This window comes from Girardinichthys multiradiatus, chromosome 2, assembly GCF_021462225.1.
Source record: "Girardinichthys multiradiatus isolate DD_20200921_A chromosome 2, DD_fGirMul_XY1, whole genome shotgun sequence".
NCBI lineage: Eukaryota > Metazoa > Chordata > Actinopteri > Cyprinodontiformes > Goodeidae > Girardinichthys > Girardinichthys multiradiatus.
The window spans coordinates 33,559,606-33,587,215 of NC_061795.1; the positions used below are offsets into that span (position 1 = coordinate 33,559,606).

The 27,610-nt window shown below is 41.5% G+C and overlaps 1 protein-coding gene across 2 annotated transcripts; it reads left to right on the forward strand.

Annotated features, from left to right (window-relative positions):
- Positions 1–220: 220 nt before the first annotated feature.
- Positions 221–27,583, forward strand: eea1 (early endosome antigen 1). Of its 2 annotated transcripts, XM_047348318.1 has the most exons (30): positions 221–381; positions 8,979–9,056; positions 9,146–9,258; positions 10,278–10,332; positions 10,416–10,481; positions 10,588–10,618; positions 10,705–10,809; positions 11,015–11,136; positions 11,248–11,403; positions 13,296–13,310; positions 13,569–13,685; positions 15,288–15,626; positions 16,465–16,614; positions 16,859–16,978; positions 17,610–17,813; positions 17,975–18,175; positions 18,275–18,388; positions 18,568–18,723; positions 18,819–18,958; positions 19,059–19,389; positions 19,480–19,581; positions 19,661–19,855; positions 19,959–20,141; positions 20,769–20,954; positions 21,027–21,158; positions 21,568–21,753; positions 21,838–22,076; positions 24,260–24,380; positions 24,467–24,565; positions 24,675–27,583. In XM_047348318.1, exons 1-30 carry the CDS (start codon positions 358–360, stop codon positions 24,795–24,797), a joined length of 4,203 nt encoding a protein of 1,400 aa, XP_047204274.1. In that variant the 5' UTR covers positions 221–357; the 3' UTR covers positions 24,798–27,583. The 2 variants fall into 2 exon arrangements, with proteins under 2 accessions (XP_047204274.1, XP_047204284.1); XM_047348328.1 differs by lacking the exon at positions 13,296–13,310 and having other exon boundaries at positions 222–381.
- The last annotated feature ends 27 nt before the right edge of the window (positions 27,584–27,610 follow it).

Sequence of the window (27,610 nt, forward strand, 5' to 3'; positions counted from 1 at the left end):
GCACATTATTAATTATTTGTTCAGCTTTTCTTAGAAGCACAGTTGAACTTTTGTTACACATTTGCTCCCACCTGCTCTTGTACTTTTAGGTTTACATAAAACAAACATATTTTTGACTGCATTACTTAGAGTATGTTGTATGTGAAACATAAATAAAACATGTTTGATAATGTTTAGAGTCTTGACAGTGGTTATTTGAGCAGCCACAGTGAGTCCAGCCGCTCAACCATCCCCTCCACGACCCGCCCATCCGGCGCTTCTCCCACAGCCTGGTCAGGTGTTCCCTGTTTCCAAACGTAAACTTTGGTATTTCGACAACTGATCAGCTTCTGCGTCGGGGCAAATCAAGTCTGGGACATGTTCAGACGGATACTCCAAATGGTAAGCCTTTGAGGCGCTAATTCATCGGGATCGCTTTTGTTTTGAGCGAAGCTACTCGTTTTCCAGGCCCATCTGTGTCTGATTTCTTGATGGGTACGCGTGTTTAGTTGAATTATGTGTCGCTGGTGGGCGGGGCTTTTGTGTATATCGTTGGTGGATTCTTCGTTTGGAAACGTTCCGCCGCTTCGTCACGTTGGGGTGTCAACATCAAGCGCTTCTTGCATTTGGATGACACAGCTAGCTATTAGCGAATGCTAAACTTGCTTTAGTTAAATTATTATGCTGTTGACAGTAATTAAAAATATGTTCTGCGAACAAAATACAGATTAACTGGGTTCTATTACAGACAGTGTAAACTATTAAGGTGAAAAGGAAACGGGTAATGTTGAACGTTAGTTAGCGATGGGTCAATTCATCAGATGCTAACGCCATAGTTAGCTACAGGCGATAGAGAACTGCTCTACGTAACATGTAAACAGGTGCTTTAGGTAACTAGGCTTATAAATGTTTTAGTAAGTGTATCAGTAAACAAAGTATCTGCGTGTCATTAAAGTAAGTTGCTGGATTAACGTACTAAATTGAGCTAAATAGCTTCCACATTGGACCTCATTAACCACAATGCATTGCTAACCGCATTGTGTACACTTGCAACACATGACTTACTGAAATACATTGTTCAGCCATAACTTTATGAACACTGACAGTTGATCCACTATGGAATAACAGATACATTTTCCACAAAAGCAGATCCTTTTCCTTTAAAGAATGGATGGACAGAAATATTTGGTGTATTATGGACTTACTGGATTCAAATGGACACTTGTTATCCTACAATGACTGACTTGAAGTGGCATTTTGTCTGTCATCCAAAACTGTTTTTTGTGTTATTAATGCCATCCCTAAACCATTCTAGCTCTTGGCGAATATATAATGAATGCATTAATTGATATACTGCAAATCCTTGAATTATAAGAAAACAAATGTGCAATTGAGCTATATAAACAAATAGATCACTTCAAACTAAATGACCCTTAAAGAAATGATAAATGTTTTTTTGTCTTTTGTTTCTTTTTTCTTTTTGTCAAATCATTCTCGTTCCACTCTGCACAATGCTTGCGGTAACTGAATGTTATGTGTCTTCTTGTATATTAAATGCCTCTGACTGGATAAAGATTTTTTTTTTAAAAAGACAACTTACAGGTGAAGCGAAAAGCATTGAGTATGTTATAGTCACACATGTCAGATGGATATGTTCGGCATATACAGTATGTAGTTATTTGTGATCATAAGGATATAAAGCATACAGTTTAGTCATTGGATCTCTCTATAAAGGTATAAAGGTTGTTCTTGTGCAGATTAACAGAACTGGACCATGAAACGTGGTGGAGTGGTTAGCGGTTCTAATAAATCTTGCAATCTTTCACATTAAGGGGTTAAGTTGGTCAGGGTGTATCGCTGTCTGAAACGTTTGTTTAACTGTGCTGAGAGGAGCAATATAATACGTTAGGCAATGTGCTGACAAGACATTTTTAAGACATATTTCCATAACAGTGGTTTTAATTTGTTCTGTCAGTCACAAAAGTCATATTTCTGCTGGCATTGTTCTGCAGAAAAATACAACCTTTCTTTTAGCACATGGGCCAGTAGGAGATTGTCATGGTAGTATAACATTGTGTAAAAATACCATGTTATCATGATATTTACAAAAAAAGTAAACAATGTATAACATGATCTATAAATGTGTATTTTAAACAAAGAAGAAGCAATTATTACTGCTGCTGGAAAACTAATTGAAAAATTAAGTAATACAGTCATATGATGTAGTTTAAAACATTTACTCAGTGGTATTTTTATTTAGATAAGTAGACTGAAGCTAAAAATTAAAGTGAGCACTTTTTAAATTTAGTTTTGCATTTCAAGTAAACGTGCAGAATATTCTGCTACTGATAGAGTAACACAGGGAGTATAACTAATTGTAGATAGCTGGTTGATTAGCCGTTTGCTTGAGTTCCAGCTGACAGGCAGTCTGCAGGAACAGAAAATGGAGGGCGAGCACTGATGAACTTTATGCTCCATACATCCAGAGAAAACTCTGGTCACTCTAACACTTTCTCCATAGAATGACCTTTAAACCACAGAAATATACAAGTGATGTTTAAACTGTTAACTTTTAAAACCATCTTTTAGATTACTGCTAGTAACTGGCCTATTCCCATCTACCACCCAGACAAATCTCAGGCTTGGTTTAAAAAGCATAAATACAGATTTAAAGTATACACCTGACCTTCAGATTCTCCCAATTTTATTCCAGAGCAGCTTAAACGGCATGTGAATTGGATGTGACGCAATGAACAAGTGAGTCCAATCCATAGACCTAATAATATAATTTCTTTGAATCAAGGTATCTGCTGTTGACAGCTGGATGCCTGAGGTCATGTAGAGTTGATGCAGACCTGAGTATTATGTCGTAATTTTATGGATGATTGGTGCATTGTCATCATTTAGGAAAAATAATCTTGACATTACGTAAAGTTAGTGTCTTGTGAAAGTATTTATACCCCTTTATTAAGCCCAGATCGGGTCATTTTACAACCATAAACGTCAGTGTATTTTTTGGGGATTTTATGTGACAAACAGACCAACACAGATTAGAACAAAATTGTGAAGTGGAAGGAAATTTATACAGATAAAAGTTAGAAAAATGTGGCGTTCATAAGTAATCAGTCCCCTTAACCTCAAATAAAATCCTCTGGAACAAATGCTTCATACAGCCAGAGAAAATGGGTCACTCCACCAGAAGTCATCCAAGTAGCAGATCTTATTGTAAATCCAACTTGTCTGTGAAAGCCTGTGAAGGTTTGTTAGAGAGCATTAGTGAAAAAGGTTTGAAAATCTAACGGCACTGTTTAGGCCTGAGAGTTAAAAGAGCACAACTGCAAACCTACCAAGGATGGCCGTCTATGAACTATGCTGACAGGCAGGCAAAGGACAGCATTATTCAGAGACTCTGCAACGAGGAACATGGTAACTCGGGAGGAGCTGCTGGGATTCATAGCTTAGGTGGGAGAATTTGGTTTAGGTTGGTCAGAGTTGATTGGAAGGTGGATGGATATTAATACATGGAAATCCTGCAGGAAACCCTGTTGAACACTGCAAAACACTTTAGACCTGAGGTTCACCTTCCAGCGAGACACATCTCTAAACACTCAGCCAGAGCTACAGATAATTCAATTCAATTCAAAAATACTTTATTAATCCCAAAGGGGAATTAAATGTTGTTGTAGCTCATATTATGAAGGTTTCTTCAAAGAGCCGTTGTAGATGCTGATGGCTGTGAGCAGGAAGGATCTCCTGTAGCGCTCCGTCTTACAGCAGATCTGAAGAAGCCTCTGACTGAAGACACTCTGTTGTTGTAGGACAGTCTGATGAAGAGGATGCTCAGGGTTCTCCATAATGTTCTTCATTTTATGAAGAATCCGTCTTTCCACAATGATCTCCAGAGGTTCTAGAGGAGTCCCAAGAACAGAGCCAGCCTTTTTTTATCAGCTTGTTGAGTTTTTTTAAGTCCCTGGCTCTGATGCTGCTTCCCCAGCAGATGATGGCAGAAGAGATCACACTCTCCACAACAGACTTATAGAAGAAATGCAGCATCTTGCTGCAAACACCAAAGGACCTAAGCTTCCTCAAGAAGTACAGTCTGCTCTGTCCCATCTTGTAGATGGCTTCACAGTTGCATCTCCACTCTAGTCTGTTGTCCAGGTGAACACCGAGGTATTTACACTCCTCCACCACCTCCACTTCTTCTCCCATGATAGAAATAGTTTTTAACTTATTCCAGTTTCTCTTAAAATCTACAATCATCTCCTTTGTTTTAGTCACATTCAAAATTAGATGATTGTTTCCACACCATGCCACAAAGCGGTCCACCACCTTCCTGTACTCAGCTTCTTGTCCATCTCTGATCCACCCAACGACTGCAGAATCATCCGAGTATTTCTGCAGATGACAGGAGTCTGTCTTGTACTGGAAGTCTGAGGTGTACAGAGTGAAAAGGAATGGTGAGAGTACAGTCCCCTGTGGTGCTCCTGTGCTGCTGACTACCTGGTTAGACTCACAACCCTTCAGTCTCACAAACTGTGGTCTGTTTGTCAGGTAGTCTTTGATCCAGGAGATTGTTGAGGCCTCCACCTAAGTCTTGGTTTAGATAATAATGGTTTAGATAATAATGGTTTAGATCAAAGCACATTTGCTGAAAGAATGGCCCAGTCAAAGCCCAGAGAAGTCTAAATGAGAATCTGTGGCAAGCCCAGAAAAATGAATGTGATTCACAATGATCTAAATCTGTCTGACCAGTGTGGCTTGTTCCTTAGTAACGGTAGTAAGCACAGTATTTTTTAAAATGGACTTTCTTTAGACAGACAGTTGTTTGGAGGTGCTAAACAACATTTTACAAGTGATAACTGTACAGGGGTTGGACAATGAAACTGAAACACCTGGTTTTAGACCACAATAATTTATTAGTATGGTGTAGGGCCTCCTTTTGCGGCCAACACAGCGTCAATTCGTCTTGGGAAGGACATATACAAGTCCTGCACAGTGGTCAGAGGGATTTTAAGTCATTCTTCTTGCAGGATAGTGGCCAGGTCACTACGTGATACTGGGGGAGGAAAACGTTTCCTGACTCGCTCCTCCAAAACACCCCAAAGTGGCTCAATAATATTTAGATCTGGTGACTGTGCAGGCCATGGGAGATGTTCAACTTCACTTTCATGTTCATCAAACCAATCTTTCACCAGTCTTGCTGTGTGTATTGGTGCATTGTCATCCTGATCCATGGCACCGCCTTCAGGATACAATGTTTGAACCATTGGATGCACATGGTCCTCAAGAATGGTTCGGTAGTCCTTGGCAGTGACGCGCCCATCTTGCACAAGTATTGGGCCAAGGGAATGCCATGATATGGCAGCCCAAACCATCACTGATCCAGCCCCATGCTTCACTCTGGACATGCAACAGTCTGGGTGGTACGCTTCTTTGGGGCTTCTCCACACCGTAACTCTCTCGGATGTGGGGAAAACAGTAAAGGTGGACTCATCAGAGAACAATACATGTTTCACATTGTCCACAGCCCAAGATTTGCGCTCCTTGCACCATTGAAACTGACGTTTGGCATTGGCATGAGTGACCAAAGGTTTGGCTATAGCAGCCCGGCCGTGTATATTGACCCTATGGAGCTCCCGACGGACAGTTCTGGTGGAAACAGGAGAGTTGAGGAGCACATTTAATTCTTCCGTGATTTGGGCAGCCGTGGTTTTATGTTTTTTGGATACAATCCAGGTTAGCACCCGAACATCCCTTTCAGACAACTTCCTCTTGCGTCCACAGTTAATCTTGTTGGATGTGGTTCGTCCTTCTTGGTGGTATGCTGACATTACCCTGGATACCGTGGCTCTTGATGCATCACAAAGACTTGCTGTCTTGGTCACAGATGCACCAGCAAGACGTGCACCAACAATTTGTCCTCTTTTGAACTCTGGTATGTCACCCATAATGTTGTGTGCATTTCAATATTTTGAGCAAAACTGTGCTCTTACCCTGCTAATTGAACCTTCACACTCTGCTCTTACTGGTGCAATGTGCAATCAATGAAGACTGGCTACCAGGCTGGTCCCATTTAGCCATGAAACCTCCCACACTAAAATGACAGGTGTTTCAGTTTCATTGTCCAACCCCTGTATCTCTTTACTGTTGTGCTTTGTCAAATGTTGTGTTGTATGTTTTTAAACCAAAGAATTACTTTTAACTTCTGAACTGAAACATTGGCTCATTACAGAATAACAATGTCTGATCAGTCTGTTAATGTTAAGTCAGTTTATTAGGATCCTAAACCCTCAATAAAAGTAACTATTCTACAAAGAAAGATTACGATAAGTTTTATTACCATCTCATGTCACCGCTCTCCCACAGTTGGTCACTATCTCCAGCACTTGTAAATGATTTTCCTGCACGTTTTAGAATCTGAGGGTGCATTAAGTGAAAAATGTTCATCAACAAATCACTGAATTAAATTCGATTTTACATCAAATTAAAGGTAGTTAAACCAAAAATGTATGATAAGTAGTGTTTCTAATTTGCTGAAGACGGTGTCGTGTGGGCACTTGCTTGTTGTTTGTTTGATTTGGATCAAAGGTTGTTCCATGACGCAAACCTTCAGTTTGCCTTCAGACAGTTTGTTTATTCCTTTTTTTTATTTGAGAAGGGGACAGGGCCAGCAGTGATCTAAATAGATTCAGGAGGAAGCTTACTAAGTGGAAGTGATGCAACTTACTGTAAAAGTAGCTCTATTGTAGAGAAATATTGTGTTTATATACACCATATTGCCAAATGTTTTCACTAACCTGTCTTGACTCACATAGGAACTTAAGTCACCCTCTTCGCTACATTCTCACACTACTCTCCAATTTTGCATTATTTGCTGTTATTTCAGCTTTTAACTTTGTTCTCCCTCTTTTCTCTTCCTAGAAGCTACACCTGGCCTGACTCTGTGTCTACCTGTGACACCTTTTTGGAGAGGGGCATCGTCCAAGCTTCTGCTGGCAACAATTTAATGCTCACCTTCTACAGATGATCCACATAGCCCTGTCTTTCAGTGTTTAACCCTTTTTCTCTCCTAGATATAGCTACTGACTGAGCTTTTACTGTAACTAACTCTATGTGCTCTTTTTCAGACTCTAACCTTGAAAACTGGCTCAGAGTTTATCTGTTCTTTTTTTCTAGATGAAACGACTAAAGGAGCTACATCCATTAACATTTACTTTTCCTTCCCATAGAAAGTACTCCTGAATCAGTGCTTCTTTGTTCTTTTTGTGTCTCTGCTCTGTTCTTTCAAACCCCCAGTGGGTCGTGGTAGATGGCCGCTCACACTGAGCCTGGTTCTGCTGGAGGTTTCTTCCTGTTAAAAGGGAGTTTTTCCTCTCCACTGTCGCTACATGCATGCTCAGTATGAAGGATTGCTGCAAAGTCAACACCAGTGACTGTCCACTGTCTCTACATGCTCATCCGGGAGGAGTGAATGCTGCAAGTCACTGACTGGATGCAATCTGCTGGGTTTCCTTAGATAGAAAAACTTTTTATCCAAGTTGAATAAATAACTGAATCTTACTGCACTGTTCAATGGTTAGGATTAATTGGAATGTATGAACCTGACTTTTGTGAAGTGCCTTGAGACAACATGTGGTGTGAATTGGCGCAATATAAATAAACTGAATTGAATTGAAAGTGAAATCCCATTCTTAATCCGTGGGGCTCAACGTGACGTTGGTCTACCCTATAACAGCTTCAGGTCTTCTGGGAAGGAGGTCCACAAGGTTTAGAAGCGTGTTTATGGGAATTTTTGACCGTTCATCTAGGAGCACATTTGTAAGATCATAGACTGATGTTGGAAGAGAAGGCTTGGCTCTTGGTCTCCGCTTTAAATAATCCCAAAGGTGTTCTGTTGGGTTGAGGTCAGACCAGTCAAGCTCACCCTCACCATACTCTCTCAGGAAGGGATCATCTCCAAACTGTTCCCACAAAGTTGGGAGCATGAAACTGTCCAAAATCTCTCGGTATGTTGAAGCATTCAGAGTTCTTTTGACTGGAGCTAATGGTCCGAGCTTTCCCAATCGCTTCCACTTTATTATAATACCGCTGACAGTTGACAGTGAAAGTTTTAGGAGCGAAGAAATTTCACGACTGGACTTGTTGCTCAGGTGGCATCCTATCACACACTACCATGCTGGAATTCACTGAGCTCCTGAAAGCGACCTATTCTTTCACAAATGTTTGTGATTGGAACCCCTGACTTCAATTATTTAAAAGGGTGAGCGAATACTTTTGTTTATATAGTGTATATGCATCTTAAAAAGGAAATGGAACTACTAAAAAGATCCCAAGCACGCTCTTAAAATTACTTAAAAATGTGATTGTTGTTTGCCGAGTTTGAGATGATCGTCTTCCAGCTGAGTTTAGAATTGGTGGTTTGTCCAAAAACTGCTGCTTCTTTTGCAATAAAGTGGATGGATACATTTTCTTCTATGGGATGTTGATATTTGTGAAAAATATGTCAAAAAAAGAAGAAAAAAAAGTCATAGTTTCCAACGAATGAGAAGGAAAAAATAGATGTAAAAATATTACTGGTACTTTTTCGACCTGTTTACCAGGGGAGCTAAATAGGGTTGCACAACATCAGGAAAACTGGTTTCCCTGACTCTTTGCTTTCTTTCTGTCAATTGTACATTAGGTGTGCACTAGGGGCAGTCAGAAGCCGAATTGTCTGGAAATATTTAAATACCCAACCAAGTTTTACTTTCAAGTGCTTTGTTGCGACTCCTTATTGCGAACTTTGACATTGCATTTACGACCTAGATTTTACATATTGTGTAGCTCTAATAATGTACTTGTGGAGGGCACTGTGTTTGGATGTCCATGACGTTTAGCGTTATACAGAACCTGCAGACGCCGCACCTGTCACCTGCTTCACTGCATCAGCCAGCTGATTAAACAATTAGCATTTACTCTTTATTCAGGCCAGTCAAATTGTGTGTTGTTCTCTGCAGACTCCTGGAAAGGGAGGCTCCCAGAATGCAGAGTCGGAGAAGCCCACCACAGACCTCAACCAAGACCAGACGTCTGAGGTAAGGTTTTCCTAACTAAACACTGGATCTGAAAGGTATCAGTCTGACGTGATGTTTTTAGCTTCTAAATGACGTGTTTCTGTGTCCAGGGGTTCATCTGTCCTCAGTGCATGAAGTCCCACAACTCTGCAGACGAGCTCTTCAAGCACTATGAGCTGTTCCACGACACGGGAGACCTACCTGCTCACGTGGCCCCCACTCGGTCTGACTAGTTTTTAACATTTACGGTGACTTGGAACCGTACTCATACCTCTTAAACCTCTCCACATTTTGTCCTCCACAAACCAAAATGTATTTTACTGGGATTTTATGTGACAGACCACAGTAAAGTACTGTATAATTATGAAAAGAAGGAAAGCGATACATGGTTTTAAAAATGTTTTTCGAAATAAAAATCAGAAAATTGCGGCATGTTTGTGATCAACCCACCTGTCACCCTGATACTCCTGGATTAAAGCCAATGTAACCAGCTTCTTTAGAAAGTTATTAGTAAATTAAGTTCAGTGGTGTGTAATTTAATCTCAGTATAAGATAAGGAAAAGGATATACAGTACCGCAAAGTATTCACACCCGTTGAATTATTTCAGATTGTGTCACAGTACAGCCACAGCCTTCAATGCGTTTTATTGAGATTTTCTTTGTGATTGAACCCAAAGTTTGGAAGAAGATTGATTCATGGTGTCCAAACTCGTTAACTATTTTATTAACTATTAAAAAAACAAAACAAAAAGTCTAAAACTAGTCCTTGGCCCTTTTTAGTCTGATACCTCTAAATGAAATCCAGTCTAACCTATATAAAATCCTGTTGTGTGGCAGAAAACGAACGCTGCACGCAACTTGGAAACCACCATTTACACTGGAAAACACGGTGGTGGCAGCATCATGCTGTGGGGATGCTTTTCTTCAGCAGAGAGAAGAAAGCTGGTCAGAGTTGTTGGGTAGCTGGATGGGGCCAAAGACAGGAAAATGGAATATGCTGCAAAAGACTTGAGACTTCGGGAGAGGTTCAGCTAGAGTTACACTGGAATGGTTTGCACCAAAGCGTATTTATTCAGTCGTTTATCACATCAAATACCAGTAAAATACAAGTTTGCAGATAATATGTGGCAAAATAGGGAAAGATTCAGAAGGTCTGAACACTTCTGCAAGATACTGTAAGGTTACGCCTCAGCAGCTGACCTCACTGTTACTTGTTCTGATCCAGCTCTTTCTTACTTTCAGGGAAGACCTTACAATGTTGCGGCAGGAAGTTCAGGACCTCCACGCTTCTCTCAAGGTGCGGTTGAGCTTCAAAACGGTGAGCGTCACTTAGCTGTGAGAACATCTGCAGTAAGATTTACTTTAGTCATTTTTAACCAGGAGGAGAGATGGTTCTCTGGAGAACTTAAGAAAGAATTGGACAAAGTTCAAGGACAACTGACGCAAGTAAATCCTTTAAGATATTTAACATATAATACAGCAAAGCATGGTCTCTCTGAGCATATGCAGTGTAACCAATAAAGATGCTTTTCTTTGCCTCTGCGCTCCACAGAACGACGGACAGATGAGCGCAGAGGATTCAGGTAGTGAAGCCTTGCATTCCAAGAACACGTTCAGATGGAGTCTAAATCATTTGTTGATAACATGCTGGGTTGTTTTTCTTCCTCAGCCCTGGAAAGGAAGCTGGTGGAAGCTGAGACAGAGAAGTTCAACATTAAGCAGATGAAAGACCTGTTTGAGCAGAAGGCTGCGCAGCTGGCCACAGAAATAGTAGGTCAGTGTGGGACTGGGGGACTATGAGGTCAGAGTCTGTCGGTCATTTAACAAACTGAAGTACTGTTTTACTCAACTGCTGTTGACCTCAATGCTTCCTTTGTGCTTTATCCACGAGTTCTTATAAATTGTGTGGAGACTACTACTTTTTTAAGGTTTTGCATAAATGAGTTTAACAGCATTTGATTGAACGTTGAATCTGTCAGACCTGAAGTCCCGTTACGATGAGGAGAAAAGCCTGAGAGAGGCTGCTGATCAGCGGGTTTCCAGTTTGAGCGAACAGCTGCAGAAGGAGAACCAGGAGAATGAGAGACTTCAAACAGAACTGGTAAAAACACATTTCTCCATTTCAGCTTCCACATACACCCCAGCAGCTCTGTTATTCCTGCTTTATCTGCTCGCCTCCTGAGTGACCCGGTGCCTCTGCTCTGCCCCCTAGCTGCAGCGGCCTGGAGTGGAGGACGTGGAGGTTCTGCAGAAGGAGCTGGTGCAGGTTCAGACGCTCATGGACTGTATGACCCGTGAGAGGGAGGAGGAGTCGGAGCGTCTCAAAAATCACTACACAGAGCTGCAGGCTAACTACACTACCTCAGAGGTTTGGACGCAAAAACACCTTTATTTCTCTCCTGCTCACCATCGTTGGTTTTTCAGAGTGATCTTCACGTTTCCATTCAGATAGAGCTGTGAAATTATTACATTATATAAGACTGCCCTGTACCTATTGCTGCTCTTAATTACTGCCTGGTGAATAATTCATGCTGCTTCTCCTGCTTTCTGGAGAAGAGGAGTATTTATAGAGCTCCATCGTGTAGCTTTAGGCTCTGAATCCTTTCTTTTCTCGAGCAGCCGCCTGTTGGGGACCTGGAACGGAGAAATGTCGAGCCTTACTTTTACAATGCAAAACTCAACAAACAAAATCATTTTCTCCTGTTCCCATCAGAGGTTTACATACACTCATCGTTGGCCTAAATGTCCCATTAATTTTAGGCTTTTAATGATGCATTTAAACGGTTCCTTTTCAGGCTAAATGACAATTTCAATGAATTTTTAAAAACATAAAAATGGGATGTACACCTTTGAATTTATTTTAAACTTTCTTTAATTCACACATAGTATTATTAATACACGCTCCAAAACCAGTTTTGACCAGTGTTTGTCCAAACCTAAGAGCACTGTAACAACTGGGAAACATGGTGGTGCAGCATCATTCTGTGGGGCTGCCAGCGGTCCGATCCAGGCAAATCATACGAAGTGAATGAAATAAGGAAAAAAGGGGAGTTTTTTCAACTGTATTTTAAATCAACAGCTAGAAACTGGTTGAAACTTGGACGGGACGGTGGTCTTAAACACATTACAACTGGTTTTGGAATGGATTAAGGAGCCTGACTTTGAAAGGAGGCTCCCTTTTGAAAATGTATGTTTAAAAGCAACCAGTTTAAATCTTACCCTGCAGAGGTCAGGTGGTTTCTCTGCAACTTTCTAAGTAACATCTACTAAATATCAGTGTGTTATGCAGATAAAACCCCAAATTATTTCTATCCTGGGCAGATTTTGATATAAAATTATTTTAGAACATTTTATTGAAATTGACATGTCAAAAATGATTGATACCCGTCTTAATAATCAATAGAAAAAGTTTATTGGGATTACAGCAATCAAACTCTCCCTATAATTGCCGAGCAGCATGTTTCCTCAGGTAATTTAAATATTTATCTTTGGTGATGAGTTCCAATTCCTCGAGGCTGCAAGGCCTCTTTGCCATCACCCTAATCTTTAGTTCCCTCCACAGATTCTCTATCGAATTCGAGTTGGGTCTCTCTCTGGCCCACTCAGAACCTTCATATTATTTCCACTCAGAAGAAACATGTTGGTAAAAATACTTTAAACCAAAATCTGCCTGGAGTATGAGTAATTTTGGATTCAACTGTATGTATTTGAGCCTGTGTGTAAATGTTATACTGTGTGGATTAGAGAAAAGCCACAATAAAATTCAGCTCGTGCTTCCTACTGTGGTTTGTAAAAATCATTGAAGTTGTGTTTGGTGTCATCGTTTCACTGTTCAAAAGGATGGTTCAGATAAGTCCTTAAATGAATAGCCACAAGTGAACATGCTATGCATACCCATGATGAATGTTCGGAAACATCTGAGCTGAACCTTTGATGACAGGAACATACTAAATGGTGTGAAATAAGAGTAGTTTATTGTTTGATTTTGCTGCAGGCTGACCTAGAGAGTAATTTATGTTTTGTATTCATGAATCATCAACGAGACAAAGCAAAAACAAACACACCGAACCCTCTTTTGGGTCAAATACCCCCTAATTTCTATCAGTTTAGAAACTGTTTGTTCTCCTGAAACTCACTTCTCTTTGTTGCAGATTAAGGCTTCTTGTTGTTGTCGTTTCCTGACTTACCTTCTGTCCTCGTGTCTCCCTCCCTTCCCTCCTTCCTCTGCCTCCCACTCACTGTGTCCTTCCGATAAACAAGATGCAAAAACTGGAGGTAAAACCTGTCGATTCAAGCTTGTCCCCAATTTCATTTAACTTTGAGGAATTTTGCTTTTCAAATGCAAATTGTTCGGTTGTCCAAGCAGTCTGAAACATCTTTTAATACACTTTTGCTGTGCAGGTGTAAACTTATTTGGGTTTAATCACCTTTTATGTTACTTTTACACCCCTTCTTTACTGTAGTTAATTAAATACACCCTGAAGGCCTTGTGGTAAGACTTTAACACATTTTTACACATCCCCTGATTTGCAGATGACCATATCCCAACTAAAAGCCGAGCTGGAGAAGGGTCCACAGGAAGCCGCCGTCTACACACAACAAATCCACGAGCTGCAGGGCAATCTGAATAATTTGCTGCAACAATGTCAGGTAAAATTTACACGACAGCGGAAAGAAACGTGAGAGTTTTCTGATCCTGAACGAATAGCTGCAGCTTGAAATGTGTCTGCTGTGACGTGCCAGAAATGTAATGGATTTACTTTCACAAGCTTCACCAGCTGCCAACTTGGTGTCTTTAAGCCTTTCTTTGTAGCTCTGTAGCCCAATGCCCTGCTGTCACCAGCCATCTTTAGCAATAGACACTTGCTGACAAATATTACGGTCAGCATTATTAAACTAGCAGGGGGGGTAGTTGTTGCCATCCCTGTCGGTCACTGTGAATTTTAATCACAGCCAGGTAATAGGAGGAGAGGAATGTAGCGCAGAGATTAAAATGTCCCTCATCTGGCTCAGATGTGGTCTTCTGACAAATAGCACTTAAGTTTATTATTTGAGGAAAGATAGTGGGACAAGAGAGGTTTATTGGTCTGTAAATCTAAGATTAGAAAGAGGAGACACACCTAAGAAGACTTTAAGAGATGGACTCAAGATGTAGGCTAAAAATGTCTGTGAAGAGGCTTGTTAAATTTCAGTGCGGGTTAAATGCACGAGTCCTATTGCAGTCTGAGGTTAGCCGACCACATCTTAAAGTATGGAATTTTCCTTTAGGATAGTCCTCGTTTTTTGGTGAAAAAATAAAACTGAGTATTTATAAAGGTTTGGGTTTGCAGTTTCTTCTTCCAGTCTTCCAAAAATAAAAATCTGGCTTTCTACACTCAATGTCACATTATTTTATTTTGGTATATTTCAGTTACTAGGTAGGTAGTTAGTTATTAGGTTTTGTTTCTGATGTCGCCGTCTGTGTTTGTAAATGTAAAAAATTGAATAAAGATCCTGGGAAATTTAGTGATTTACAAAAACAATCTGACTTTCTAAAAATAAAATGCTCAAAAAAGGAAAGTTGTTTTCAGACAGCGATGAAGAAGTTCTACCTGCTGTGATTCATTTTGATGTTCACAACATAAGTTGACTGTCTTTGTATTTTGAGGGAAATCTGCACCCAGATTCATCTTTAAGCATCTCCATCATGCCAGGCTGCTGCAGTATTGCACTTGTATGTGGTAGAAGATTATGGTATGATTTCTGATCATGCTCAACATCCCAATATCTTGACATAACAAGATGATCTTTTGTGCAACATTAGATAAGTATGACCAAATGAGCTTGGGGTCTTGTTTTCTGCAGATTATTATTATTATTTATAACTGTTCACACAACACGCTTTATCAAGATCTTGTCATCCTAGAACAATAAGCTTTGTATCAAAATGATATTAGTAAAACAAATCTATGCATGAGGTATTGGTTTTTGAGTTGCCAACTGACTAGGTGTGGAGCCCAGTTTAGGAACTTTAATGCTTAAAGCAACAATACAACTAAAATCCAAAGACTTTAAAAAAAACATCATGATAAATACTATTTGCTCTTACATGTCAGAAATTGGCTGAAAATCTGAAGAAATGGTTGAAAATTGGAGTCTTGTCTTTCTGATCATTCCTGATAAACAATATAAGGGTCAACCACAAGAAACACCAGATTTTACTTACGTGTCTCCTCGCAATACTCAACACGGTGCCTTATCTTCTTCTCTCAGGGCCTCTCTGAAAAGCTTGAGCATAAGGAGAAGGCGCTTCAGGAACTGGAGGAGCATCTAGGAGTCGAGAAAGCTGCCAAGAACAGAGTCCAGGACAGCCTTAGGGAGAGGGAGTCAGAGGTGCAGGAGCTCCAGGCTCGAACCACAGGGGCCGAAGCGTCCCTTCAGAAGACTCAGACCGAGATGGCAGAGAGGGCTGAGGAGGTGTCCAAGCTGAAGAGTGAGCTCACAGAGCTGGAGTTGAAGCACGCAGAGCTGAAGGTGGAGAGGAAACAGCTGGAGCATCAGCGGGAAGAAAAAGAAAGCCAAGGTGCCCAGCAGCAGACGGAGATCAGTCAGGTGAGATCAGCAGAGTGCAGACAGATGAAACCTCTGATATACAGAGGAATAAAACAACATTATCCCAGTGAAACATGTGGTGAACGGCTGCAGTAATGCATCACGATTCAGTTCTGCACTCCACTGCAGGGCGCATCAAACCACTCTATATACTGGATGTTCCAGTTCATCCTTAGCAACAACTCAGTTCAGCCAGGTTAAAATGAATAAATACACGCACACTATGATTTTCCTTTATAAATAAATCCTTATTCTGTTTACGTAAATTAGCTGACAAAATCATCAGTTGTGTAAATTCAACACCTTTTTGGTTCTTTCAGTTTGTTACCTGCAGGATTGGAGAGAGAAGCTCAAAGCTGCAGCTTCTCTGTGCATCTTTGCTCTATCTCCCGCCTATAACAGGCAAAACAAAAATCTTCTGAGTGTAACCTGGTAGTTTTAAGGGTGGTAGCTTGAACCTTCATCCAGTATCCTTATGTATAAAGCAAAGCTGAAGGCGCCGTAGTCAGTTTAAAGCAAGAGTAGACGGAGAGGCCTAGATCACCAATATTGGTTCTTACAAAGCTGAACTGTGGCTTTTTTTCCTGTGCAGTATCCAAATTTTGGCCTTAAAATATTCTGTGTAAATCTTTTTTTCACACCCAAACAGAGCGCCGTTAAATGGCATGAAAATGAGCCAAGTTCTCTCTATGTTCCTCATTTAAAAAAACTACATCGTTCAGATAGTTTGAGGTGTGGTTATGCATGCAAAAAATAATTACAGAACACAACGGCTCAGGGTAAGGTAATAATATGGTTTTTCTCCTGATTTATAATCTGTTTCTTTGTCTTGCTGCAGCTGCACACCAAACTGCTGGAGGCTGAGAGGCAGGTGGGCGAGCTGCAGGGTCGTCTGAAGGAACAGAGGCAGCTGTCCGGAGAGAAGCTGAAGGACCGAGAGCAGCAAGCAGCCGACCTCCAGCTCAAACTCTCCCGTACAGAAGAGCAGGTTAAAATCTACACAAACTTTCATGCAGCATTTACAGCATGTGAACATTTGAAAGTTAAGATGCCTTGGAGGGATGGCAAAACTGGAAATTAGAGCCTTTTACCGATGAATCATGGGCCTAAAAGTGGACTCAGGATAAAAACAACATTCAGCTACATAATAAAGTGTTTGGAGGTAAAAACAAAACAAAACAAACAAAAAAAACGAGCAAATGATCAAACGTTGCGGCTGTGTTTGACTTCAGCTGAAGGAGAGCTCCGGTAAGAATTCAGACCTGCAGCACCAGCTAGAAAAAGCCAAGCAGCAGCACCAGGAGCTTCAGGCGCTGCAGCAAAACACCAACGGCAAGCTGCGGGAGGCGCAGGTACTGCTCATCACTACACCCCTTCATCTGAGACTGTAAAATCTAGTGAAACTAGTTCTGGACGTACAGTGCTTTGCTAAAGTATTAACACCTCTGCCACTTTTTCACCACAAAGTAGTGCTTACTTGTAAATTGGAAGGAAAAGGATACATGGTTTTTAATGTTTTTAGAAATAAAAATGTGAATATAAGTGTGTCATCTATTTGAATTTTGCCAACCTGACTTAATACTTTTATAAGCATTTAGAGCTACAAGTCTTGAGGGGTTTGTCTCCACCAGCTTAGCACATCTAGAACCTGAAACTTTTTCCCATTTTTTCTCTTTGCAAATTGGCTCAAGCTCAGTCCGACTGAGAATCTGTTGCCATATTTGAAAGGTTATCTTCACAGAGGCTCTCCGTCCAGTTGGATTTAGGTCTGGACTTTGACTGAGCCATTCTAATACATGAATATGCTTTGATCTAAACCATACTATTGTAGTCCTTCTATATATATTTATATTTTGTTTTGTCGTTCACCTGGAAGGTTAACCTCTGCCTCAGTCTTACATCTCAAATCCCCACAGCATGATACTTCCATGCTTTCACTTAACAATGGCAAAAGCACTAATTGTAAGATGTTTTCCTCTGTAGAATGACCTGGAGCAGGTGTTGCGTCAGATTGGGGATAAAGACCAGAAGATCCAGAACCTGGAGGCTCTCCTTCAGAAGAGTAAAGACATTGTGAGCCAGCTGGAGGCTGAGCGAGAGGACTTGTGTGCCAAAATCCAGGCTGGGGAGGGAGAGACAGCTGTCCTTAACCAGCTCAAAGAGAAGAACCATGCACTACATGAACAGGTGGATAGCTGCACACTCATTTCGCCTTTATTCCTTTCCATATTTGAGTCATTGTGTGTGTTTCTGTGCTAATTCCACATGTGATATATTGGTGTCGGGAGCCATAGAAACTCCAATAAATCATTATCTTGAATATTTATTTTCATGTGGGTCTTTTAAAGGTTTCACAGTTAAATGACAAGCTTAAGAACCAATCAGAGAGCAACAAGCAGGCCCAGGATAATCTTCACAAGCAGGTCCAAGAGCAGAAGACTCAGCTGCGCTCAGCCCAGGACCGGGCTCAGACCCTGGAGACGTCAGTCACCGAGCTCACCGCTCAGCTCACCGACAGCAAGGAGAAAGTATCCCAGCTGGATGCTCAGGTATGTCACATGAACACGGGGGATTTTGATTTAAACTTTATGCTCTTGTGCCTGCGCTGTTGCAATAACAAGTATTTTTATTTGTCTGTTTTCCTTTAGCTGAAAGCCAAAACAGAGTTGCTTCTATCTGCAGAGGCAGCCAAGGCTGCGCAGAAGGCCAACCTGGAGAACAGCCTGGAGGCTTCTCAGCATGCACTGCAGGACAAACAGCAGGTTAGTTTCCTCACTGTGCCCCTTACATTGTTGTTGTTGTAGTTGTATGCTAAAATCCTCCTGCTGTATCCCTTCTGTGTACTGCAACAATTGCTTCTTGAGATTTCTGCAATGTTTTCTGTCTTGCACCTCGAATTGTCTGTGTAACCGCCTTGTAAATGCCTTGATCTGCCGTGCAGGAACTGATAGCAGCTCAGAAGAAAGTGGAGGAGCAGGCCCAGAGGCTCAAAGAGAGACAGGAGCAGTGTGTTCAGCTGGAAACCAACTTGAAGGAATGTAAGGACAAACTAATGGCCTCAGAACAGCGGGTCGGGCAGCTGGAAGGTCTCAGTAAGGTTTGTGTTGGTAACATGATCACAATCTTTGGAGACCTACGTTTTATTGAAGCTTATTGAGCTTTGAGAAGTGAACACTAGCTTTGTTTTAACAGAAACTGGAGTCACAGGTGGCAGAGGTGCAGACTGCGAGAGATCAGCTGCAGCAGGAGGTGCAGAAGATGCAGAAGGAGAGTTCAGAGGTTAAACGGAAAGCGAAGGAGCTGCAGCGCTCCCTGGAAACAGAGAAGGCAGGGTGAGTTATGTATGAATGAATTTTAACTTAATATTCCCAAGGCTTTTCTAAACATTTATGAGTTCTTTATTAAAGATGTACATGTGTTTTCTACACTAAGGAATAAGAATCTGCACGAGGATGTACAGAAAAAGGCGGCTGCTCTGAGTGGCGTGCAGCAGCAGATTGAGCGCTCTGAGCAGGAAATGGCTGCTCTGAAGGTGAACCTGGACAAGGTGACTCAGGAAGGAAGGACTCAGCAAGCAGAGCTGGACAGGAAGGCTCAGAGTCTGGCTGCAGAGCTGCAGAAGACCCAACAGGAGAAAGAAGTGCAGAGGAAGGAGCTTCTAGCCACTCAGGAGAGCCTTCAAAAGGCTAACATGGCTCTGAAGGAGAATCAGAATCAACTGGAGGCTGAGAGGAAGAACCATAATTCAGCCATGGAGGCCAAGGTGGGGTTGAACATCAGCCTGTATCAAATAAATAACCACTTGTGTAAAATCAGGATGTGGCTGAAAGCTGTATTCTGTTCTAATCTTCAGGACAAGTCTAATGAAAAGACAAGAAAGGACCTTCTAAAAACTAACGAGGCCATCACAAAGAAAATGAATGACTCAAAGGAGCAGCTGGAGCAAACGAAAGCGGTAAGGCTCTGGAAAACAATCGATCAAACTTTATTGTTTCAGATTTAACGTATAAATGTTGTATTTCTTCAAATGCCAGGCAGAGAAAACGTTGAAAGTGCAGCTCACGTCATTTGAGCAGCAGCACTCACAGACTCAGAGTACCCTGAAGGAAAAGGAGGCCCAGTTGGAGAAGTTGCAGGATCAGCTGAAAACAGTCCGGGGCTCCTTAGAGGAGGAGATAAAGAAGCTGAAGGGCCAAGTGGCTGAGCTGAAGCAAGCAGAAGTCAAAAAGGTGAGAAGCTTCTCAAATGTAGACATGCAGCTTAAAAAAATATTCAGGATGATCTGAACTGTGAAATAATAAGAACATGTGTTGTTTTTATTCTTATCTCCAGGCAGAAGAGGAGAGTAAACTGAAGGCTCAGGTGTCAGAGGTCAGCCAGGGTCTGTCCTCTGAGAGGAGCCGAACGATGGAGCTGCAGAAGGCCTTGGAGCAAAGCCAAGAAAACCTCACAAAGCTTCAGACTGATTTCTACGGCAAAGAGTCTGAGGTTTCCGCTCTGCGTCAAGACCTGAAGGTACAAAAATCACATGATCTAAACCAGGAAATGCACACCTTTCACCTTTTCAGGTTTTGTTACATTATACCCACAATCTTCAGTGTCTTTTAGATGCATTTGATGTGGTAGACCCACACAAAGTAATGTGTTTTTGTTAAGTAAAAGGGAGACGATAGATAGCTTCAAAGTATTTTGCAAATAAAAGTCTGGAATCTATTCCTATTCAGCCCCAAAGTCAATACCTTATTAGAATAACGTTCCACTTCGATGCAACTCTAGTCTTTGTTCACTAATGTTCTCTAACAAACCTCTGAGACCTTCAAATATCTGGATTTATATGGAGATGATTACAACTTTATTTACTAGTTAGGTGACTCCTGAAGGCCAACGCTTGACCTGGATTTTATGTTGTGCCACCTGAATAAAGGGGGGTTCAAAAAGGTTTTTGTTTGTAAAATAAGAAAGGGAAACAAAGCGTTCTTTTTCTCCCACTTAAGGTATTTGATCAATCGTATAAAATACATTAAGGTTCCTAGTTGTAATGTGACAAAACGTGAACAAGTTCAAGAGGTGTGAATTTTCTGAGGTTGTACTGTTGTGTTACTTTAATGACACGTCAAAGTAAGTGATGTTTTGTGACTCCAGACCTCAGAGGAGAAAGTGAACGTGGCCCAGGAGGAGCTGGCTGCCAATCGAACCCATCAGACAGGTTTAGAGGCTCAGATCCAGGAACTGAAGGCGACCCGGTCCGCACTGGAGCAGGAACTCTCCAAACGACATCAGAAGCTCCAACAGCAGGAACAAACCCTGAAAGAGTTGCAGAAGCACGAGGTCGGTTGAAGAATGTAAACCCGAAAAGGTTTACGGGTGTGCTCGTTACTAAAAGTGTGAAAACTCATGTAGGGTCAAGTTAAAGAGGAGCTGCAGCAGGAAAGAAGCAAGGTGGAGGAGCTGAACAAGACCAAGAGGGCTCTGGAAAAGAGCAGCACCAAACTAACGTCTGAGCTGAAAACACTGGCAGAGAAAAGTGAGAAGGTGGGTCAGTTCTGAACAAGGTCAGGGATGTTTTCAACTCATCAGCTGGACGGTGGTCCAAACAGTTGAACTCACACAAGTCCACAGCTGTCAGAACTTCAGTCTGATAAAGTTTAACCGCTTCCTTCAATGCATTCTGTGGCGACGGTGGAACAGGGGAAAGAGTAGTCATATTGAAATCCCAAAGCTCTGGGTTTGATTCCAGCTTTCTCCTGCGACATGTCGATTTGCCTCTGGGCAAAGCACTTAACCCCAAGTTGCCTACAGATCTGCGTAGCATTGTTTTAATGTTAGCACATTTATGAGTGCGACTGGGTGAATGTAGCTCTAGTGTAAAGCTCTTTGAGGGGTGCTGAATAAAGTCAGTCGATTGCATACATCTCAGAGTCTGAATGATTCTTTTTCTTAGGAGCTGGGTGATTTGCAGGAGGCCAAACAGCTGCTGATCCAACAGAAACTGGAACTGCAGGGTCAAGTGGAGGCAGTGCAGGGGGCACTTAAGCAGCAGCAGAAGGAGCACCAGACCACCAGGGACAACTGGAGCAAACGAGAGGAGCAGCTCCTCGCCCAGACAAAAGAAGCCCAGGATCAAGTCGTAAGGCCCCTTACAGGCGAATGTCAGTAACTCCTCCCCTGCCTGTTCATGTTTATGATCAGTGTTCATGCTCTGCTTTCACAGGTGGCAGAGAGGAGAGCCAGAGAGGAGCAGGTGAAGCATGGGGAGGAGGCTGAAGCAAAGCTGAGCGTGCAGGTGACGGCCCTAAATGAAAATGTGGCCACGCTGAAGAGGGAGTGGCAGAGCAGCCAGCGGAGAGTAAGCGAACTGGAGAAACAGACGGACGAGCTGAGAGGGGAGATCGCTGTGCTGGAAGCTACCGTCCAAAACAACCAGGACGAACGGCGGGCTCTTCTGGAGAGGTTAGTGGACGTTGCTCCAATCAGCTGAAGAAGCAATGCACTTTAATTACAAAGTTAAGAAGTAAGTACAATTTATTTATATGTCACCTTTCACAAAAAATAATGAAGTGCTTTACAAAGATGGTTTATAAAAATTAAAACATGATTAAAAAGAAAAAACAAATACAACAAAAAATTAAAAACAAATATTTAAACAGATCCAAAGGAAAAGGAAGTTTGAATAATAATGTATTCAGCTGCTTTGTAAATGAGTCCAGACTCAGAAGACAACGTAGAAACAAGGGAAGCTGGTTCCACAGAGTCTGGAAAGACGGATCTCCTCCAGCTTTATTTCAGGTCCTTGGTGCTGCAGGTAGACTTTGGTTGGAGGACTTCATGGCTCCAGTTGGGTGTTTGAGGCTTTAACAATTCAGTTATGTAGGACGGAGCTTGACCATGCATGGTCCTGAAAGGTAAAGTCAGGATTGTAAAATTAACTCTTCAATGAACCTGTGCAAAAGGCATTAAAACAGGAGTGACATGAGCTCTTCTTTGTTCCAGTTGTGTTTTGTTGCAGTTTTGGACCAACTAAATGCAATCAAGGGCTTTTTGTGTGTGAATGATAAACTTTTTGACACCCATCTTTTTAGTTTGGAGATATTTCTCAAATAAAAACAGTTTTGGATTAGTTGTTTTGAGGGTCCCTTTAAAGGCACATTAATTGGTCGACACCTAAATTCCTAAAGTTTAGCTTGAAGGTTGAGTTTCAGATGTTCAGTCAGTTGCCTGATCAGAGGAACCATGCTTGAAAGCGTGCTTGAAACAAAGCCTTGGGGTACCCCATTATTGGATCAGTGAAATCTGACATGATGTGGTTTAAACAAACACTGAAGCTTCTGTTTGAAAGTTAGATCTAAACCACTCGGCAGTAAAACAGCAAGGATTTCCACCAGACTATGCAGTCCGTTAGTGAAGATGGTGGTGTTGATGGTGTCAAATGCTGCTGAAAGGAACAAGACTAAAACTCTAAATTCCCCAGAATCTGGACTCATCGTGATGTCACTGGGCAGCACGTTTCTGTTGAATACATTTTATAAAGGCCGGTTGGGTATTTATTAAACGTTTTGTGTTTTGGAAAAATATTTGTATTTCAGATTTTATTCTCTCTCCCCTTGTCTAAAAGTTGTGTCCTTTGTGGTTTTTTCCATCCTTGTGACTGTCCTTTTTTCCTTGCTTTCCTCCTTGATTCCTTCATGGCTTGTCTTTTGTCAGTACCCTCATGCGGCCTTCGTTCCTTCCTTGCTTGCAACTTTCTTTCCCTCATTTTATCCTGCTCTCACGTTTTTTTTATTACTCCTTCATCGTATCCATCCTACATCCGTACCTAAGACTTCCTTCGTGCCCTTTTTTTCCCCTTGTGTCCTTCTACCCTTCACTGTCTCATTACTTCCTTCTTCTTCCATCCCTGTTTCCTACGTTCCTTTCTTCTGTCTTTCTTTCCTTTCTGGTGTCCTACCTTCTTTCCTGTCTTTCCCTTTTTTTGGTCCTACTTCCTTCCTTCCAATTTTTGTTTTTGCAGACCACATATTTAAAAGGTAGAAATATTTACCATAACTTTGTAGTGAACTTAAGAATTTTTTTATATGAAAAATTATATCCTTGGTAAAAGGGCCAATCAGGTCAAAGCTTTTAGAAACAAGAGGCTGGAAGAATATCGGTGGGTCTTAAAAGGGGCTTCATGGTTTTTAGAATGACGCTGATGTTCTGAACATTCATGAGTGTGGAGGACGACCACGATTGGCAAGAAATGATAAAAGGAAGGGGAAAATTAGCCCCGATGTTCCTAATTTTACTCTTGAACAGTTTCAGAAAGTTGTTGCAGTCAGACTTTGAGAATATAGCCATGAGAGGGGCACTTGGAGAAACAATCGTAATCATATGCTGAACTTCTGAGAAAGCTTGGTTCCTGCAAAAAATTACATATTAAAACGAATCAACTGGATGTACTTTAGAAGTTAAAGAGCGGTGCAGAGACCACTAGCTGTGCAACATAGGGAGGGCTAAAGTCTGGATGACCAGGTTCCTCAGGTTGTTTTTTCTTTTATCTCCAGCATACACAAAAGAATAGAAACCAAGAGAACAAATGCTGCTCATCCATCCAGCTTAAATACTCAGACCTGGTCTGTGCTGTGCTTGTCTTGCAGGTGTGTTGCAGGTGAAGGCGAGATAGAGAAGCTTCAGGCCAAAGTGGTGGAACTCCGTAGGAAGCTGGACGACACCACAGCAGCCATGCAGGAGCTCGGCAGGGAAAACCAGTCACTCCAGGTGAGCTGTCCTTGGTGCTGCTGGAGGTCACAGAAGGGTCGATCACGTTACTCTCTGAATGTAACTCTTGTTGTCGATGCCTGCAGATCAAACAGTCGCAAAGTCTGACCAGAAAGTGGGCGGAGGACCACGAAGTTCAGAATTGCATGGCCTGTGGGAAAGGCTTCACCGTCACTGTCAGGAAGGTGAGATCTCTTCATTGTTCTGCTTATTCACGGCGAGAAACACTTTCTGTTTCCTGTTTTCTTTATTTCGTGCCCATCATGTAACCTCTCTCCCTCTCCGAAACTGCAGCACCACTGTCGACACTGCGGGAACATCTTCTGCGGCGAGTGTTCGGCGAAGAGCGCCTTCACGCCGTCCTCTAAGAAGTCCGTACGGGTTTGCGAGACGTGCTTCGAGGAGCTCCAAGGCTGATTTCAAGTGTTTTCCTGGCCCTTAACTCCCTCCCTTTTAACCCTTTCAATTCCAAGGGGCAGACGAAGGCTTGTCTCTGTCGTTTTTAATGTGCACTAATGAAGGACAGACCCAACTCAAAGACTCCCATCTGCATCGGCCTTGTGGCCACGGTGTGGAGGGAATCACTGAGGAGACGCAGCGGGATCAGTTGGGACCGTCTGTATCTGTTTTTGTGCCTTTTGCTACTCCTGTGGACTGCCAGAGAGCGGAGACGGTGATGGTGAATCCTCGCTCATCTCTTTAAGTTCATGTTAACGCCTCCATCCAAGTTCAGCATCATCAGCAGTTGTGAGGTGGCTGCTTTGATCCTTGTTCATGTTTGATAGTGTCACACTGCACCAGTGCATGAACTGACAGTGGCGCTCAGTGCAGTTCTGCCATGCAAAGGTAAATGCTGGTAACTATTGTATTATTTGGATATAATTATACAAGTATGAGTAATTACTTACAACTTTTAAATTCATGCTTTTTAAAGTAAGAAAGCTAAACCTAAAAAAGAATAATTCTCTATAATTCAGTATTCAGAACCATATTTGGGTTGCGCAAACTACAGAAAACCTCTAAATGCCTATTTTGTAAAGATCAGGCTTTTTCAGGCCGATTACGATGTCCGTTTTTTATTTTGACCTGCCAACTCTGATTGTCACCAATGTTTCTTTTCCGAACATTACAATAAAAGAAGAAAAGTATCCTGTAGCTACTCTCATATCAGTAGTAGGTTTGATTCCTACAGAAAATGAAGAAATTCCAAGAATTATGCGTTAAAAAAAACTGTCCCAAACGTTTTGTTTAGCTCTTAGTTTTTAGGTATTTAATAATTTATCATTGTTTGTGCTGCTGATCAGTTGTCATAATGATTAATTATGACAATTGTCACTTTAAAGTTACAAAACTATATCTGAAATATTATAATTTCCTCAATGTTTTCAGTAAACTAAGAAACCAAATTTGGATTCTAAAAATCGCATTTCTTTGAGTCTAATCTACAAATGACAGTTTTGACCTTCCATTTTTGTTTTTTCTGAAGACTATAACACAAAAAGGAAAAATGTACTGCAGGTTTTTGCTGCAGGTGCAAGAATTCTGCATTAAAACACACATGAATCTGTTTGGTTTATGGACTGAAAATGGTGGGAGTTCTTAATTATCATCAGTTGGCCAATAAGGGAAAAATTGTCGGAATCTAATCTAATGATCGGTGCATCTCTGTTTAATTGGTCAAAGCAGATGTACTGAAATTATCTTAGTCCATCAGCTAAGGTATTAATTTATTTTCCATATGTAGATTTTAATAAATAAATGCTAAAATCTGGCCTTTTTAAATCTGAAAAACAGCAGGATAGATCTTTTTTGTGACTGTCATCTTGTGCACCAGCTTATATTAGTTACCGCCTGTTCCCTTTGTGTGGCAGTGTTTGCTGTTCTGCACAAATGTGTGTATTAAGTCCATTACATGACCAAAGAATGTCTGCAGCAGAGTTTGTAATGTGTCAGTATTCCCCTGAAAGCTTTTTAAATTTTATTCAGAGGTTTGGACATTTTTATTGCGACTCTTTGTTTTCTTTTTGTTCCTTTATCACTTCATTCTGTGTCTGTTATTTTCTTCAGGTTGTGGTGCTTTCTACAGACTGGTAATGCAGTAAAGGTGCCTCCATGTTTTAATTAAAATTTATTTTTCTGCAGTTCAACGGCACTGATCGTGTTGGTGTGTGCGCGCTCTGCTTTGAAGCAATAACTGTAGCGTGTGTGTTTGCGGTCATGCCTGCTGCATGAATGTTGGCTGCTCAGAACCTCGGCATCTCTCTGGCTCGAAATTCAGGGACTGCTGCCTTCAGGTGCAGCAGTTATTGTCGGTTCCCTGTCCAGCTGAGAAAGCTGTAAATGTAAATTCCTGCAATTTTAATTTATAACTGCTCATGGGTTCTGATGGGATCTATGTTTGTGGGTTTTGTTTGTAGACTGGAATAGGTGGAGACACTGTAAAACAAATTATGCACAGTATTCTGCATCAAGCAGCTTGTCTCAGATTTACCAAACTAGCTCTTAGTGCTTGAATGATCATCAAAAATGAATGTCCATTTCACCTTCTCAAAAAGTTTCTTTTTTATGTTAAATTGGTTTCATGCCTACCTCAGTTTGGCAGAGAAAAAGCACTATTTCTAGACGATGAACATCACAAATGTATCTCTACTTGCATCTGATTCAGGATCTACAATGGGCGAGAGGTTTTGAACCTTAGCCTTTTCTGGCCTCATCTTTGTGAGACTGCAGCCGCTAACATAGGACAAACGACTTCATTAAGGCTTCAGCGCTTCCCGCTTGTTAATATTAATGCTGTCATAGTTATCTTTGTAAATGTTTGTAATGAGAGGTAAATTACTTCTTACTGTGGCTGTAGAGATGTGTAAGCATTGAAACCGTGTTTGGATTCATCCGTGTCTCACTCGGGTTTTACAAAGCGACACCACAGACTAGCTTCAGACGCCCTGGCTTGTGGCTTCATATGTGTTGCTGCCATTTATCGTGCATGATGGCTCAAACGTTTCTTCTGTTCGGTGGACGTACCTGGTGGTTGTGAAGGTGTGCCTGAGGCCAAGCTCCTCCGCTGCTCGCTGAGATCTTTACTAGTCTGGGAGGTTTCATTTGACCTGCATGGAGGAGGGAGGTGGTGTACTTTGTGTTCACATGCACTAATTGATTTTCATGACAAAAATTTAAATAAAAACCTGCAGTATGTTTCTATATTTCTGTGTTTGGCTTTTCTTTCCCCT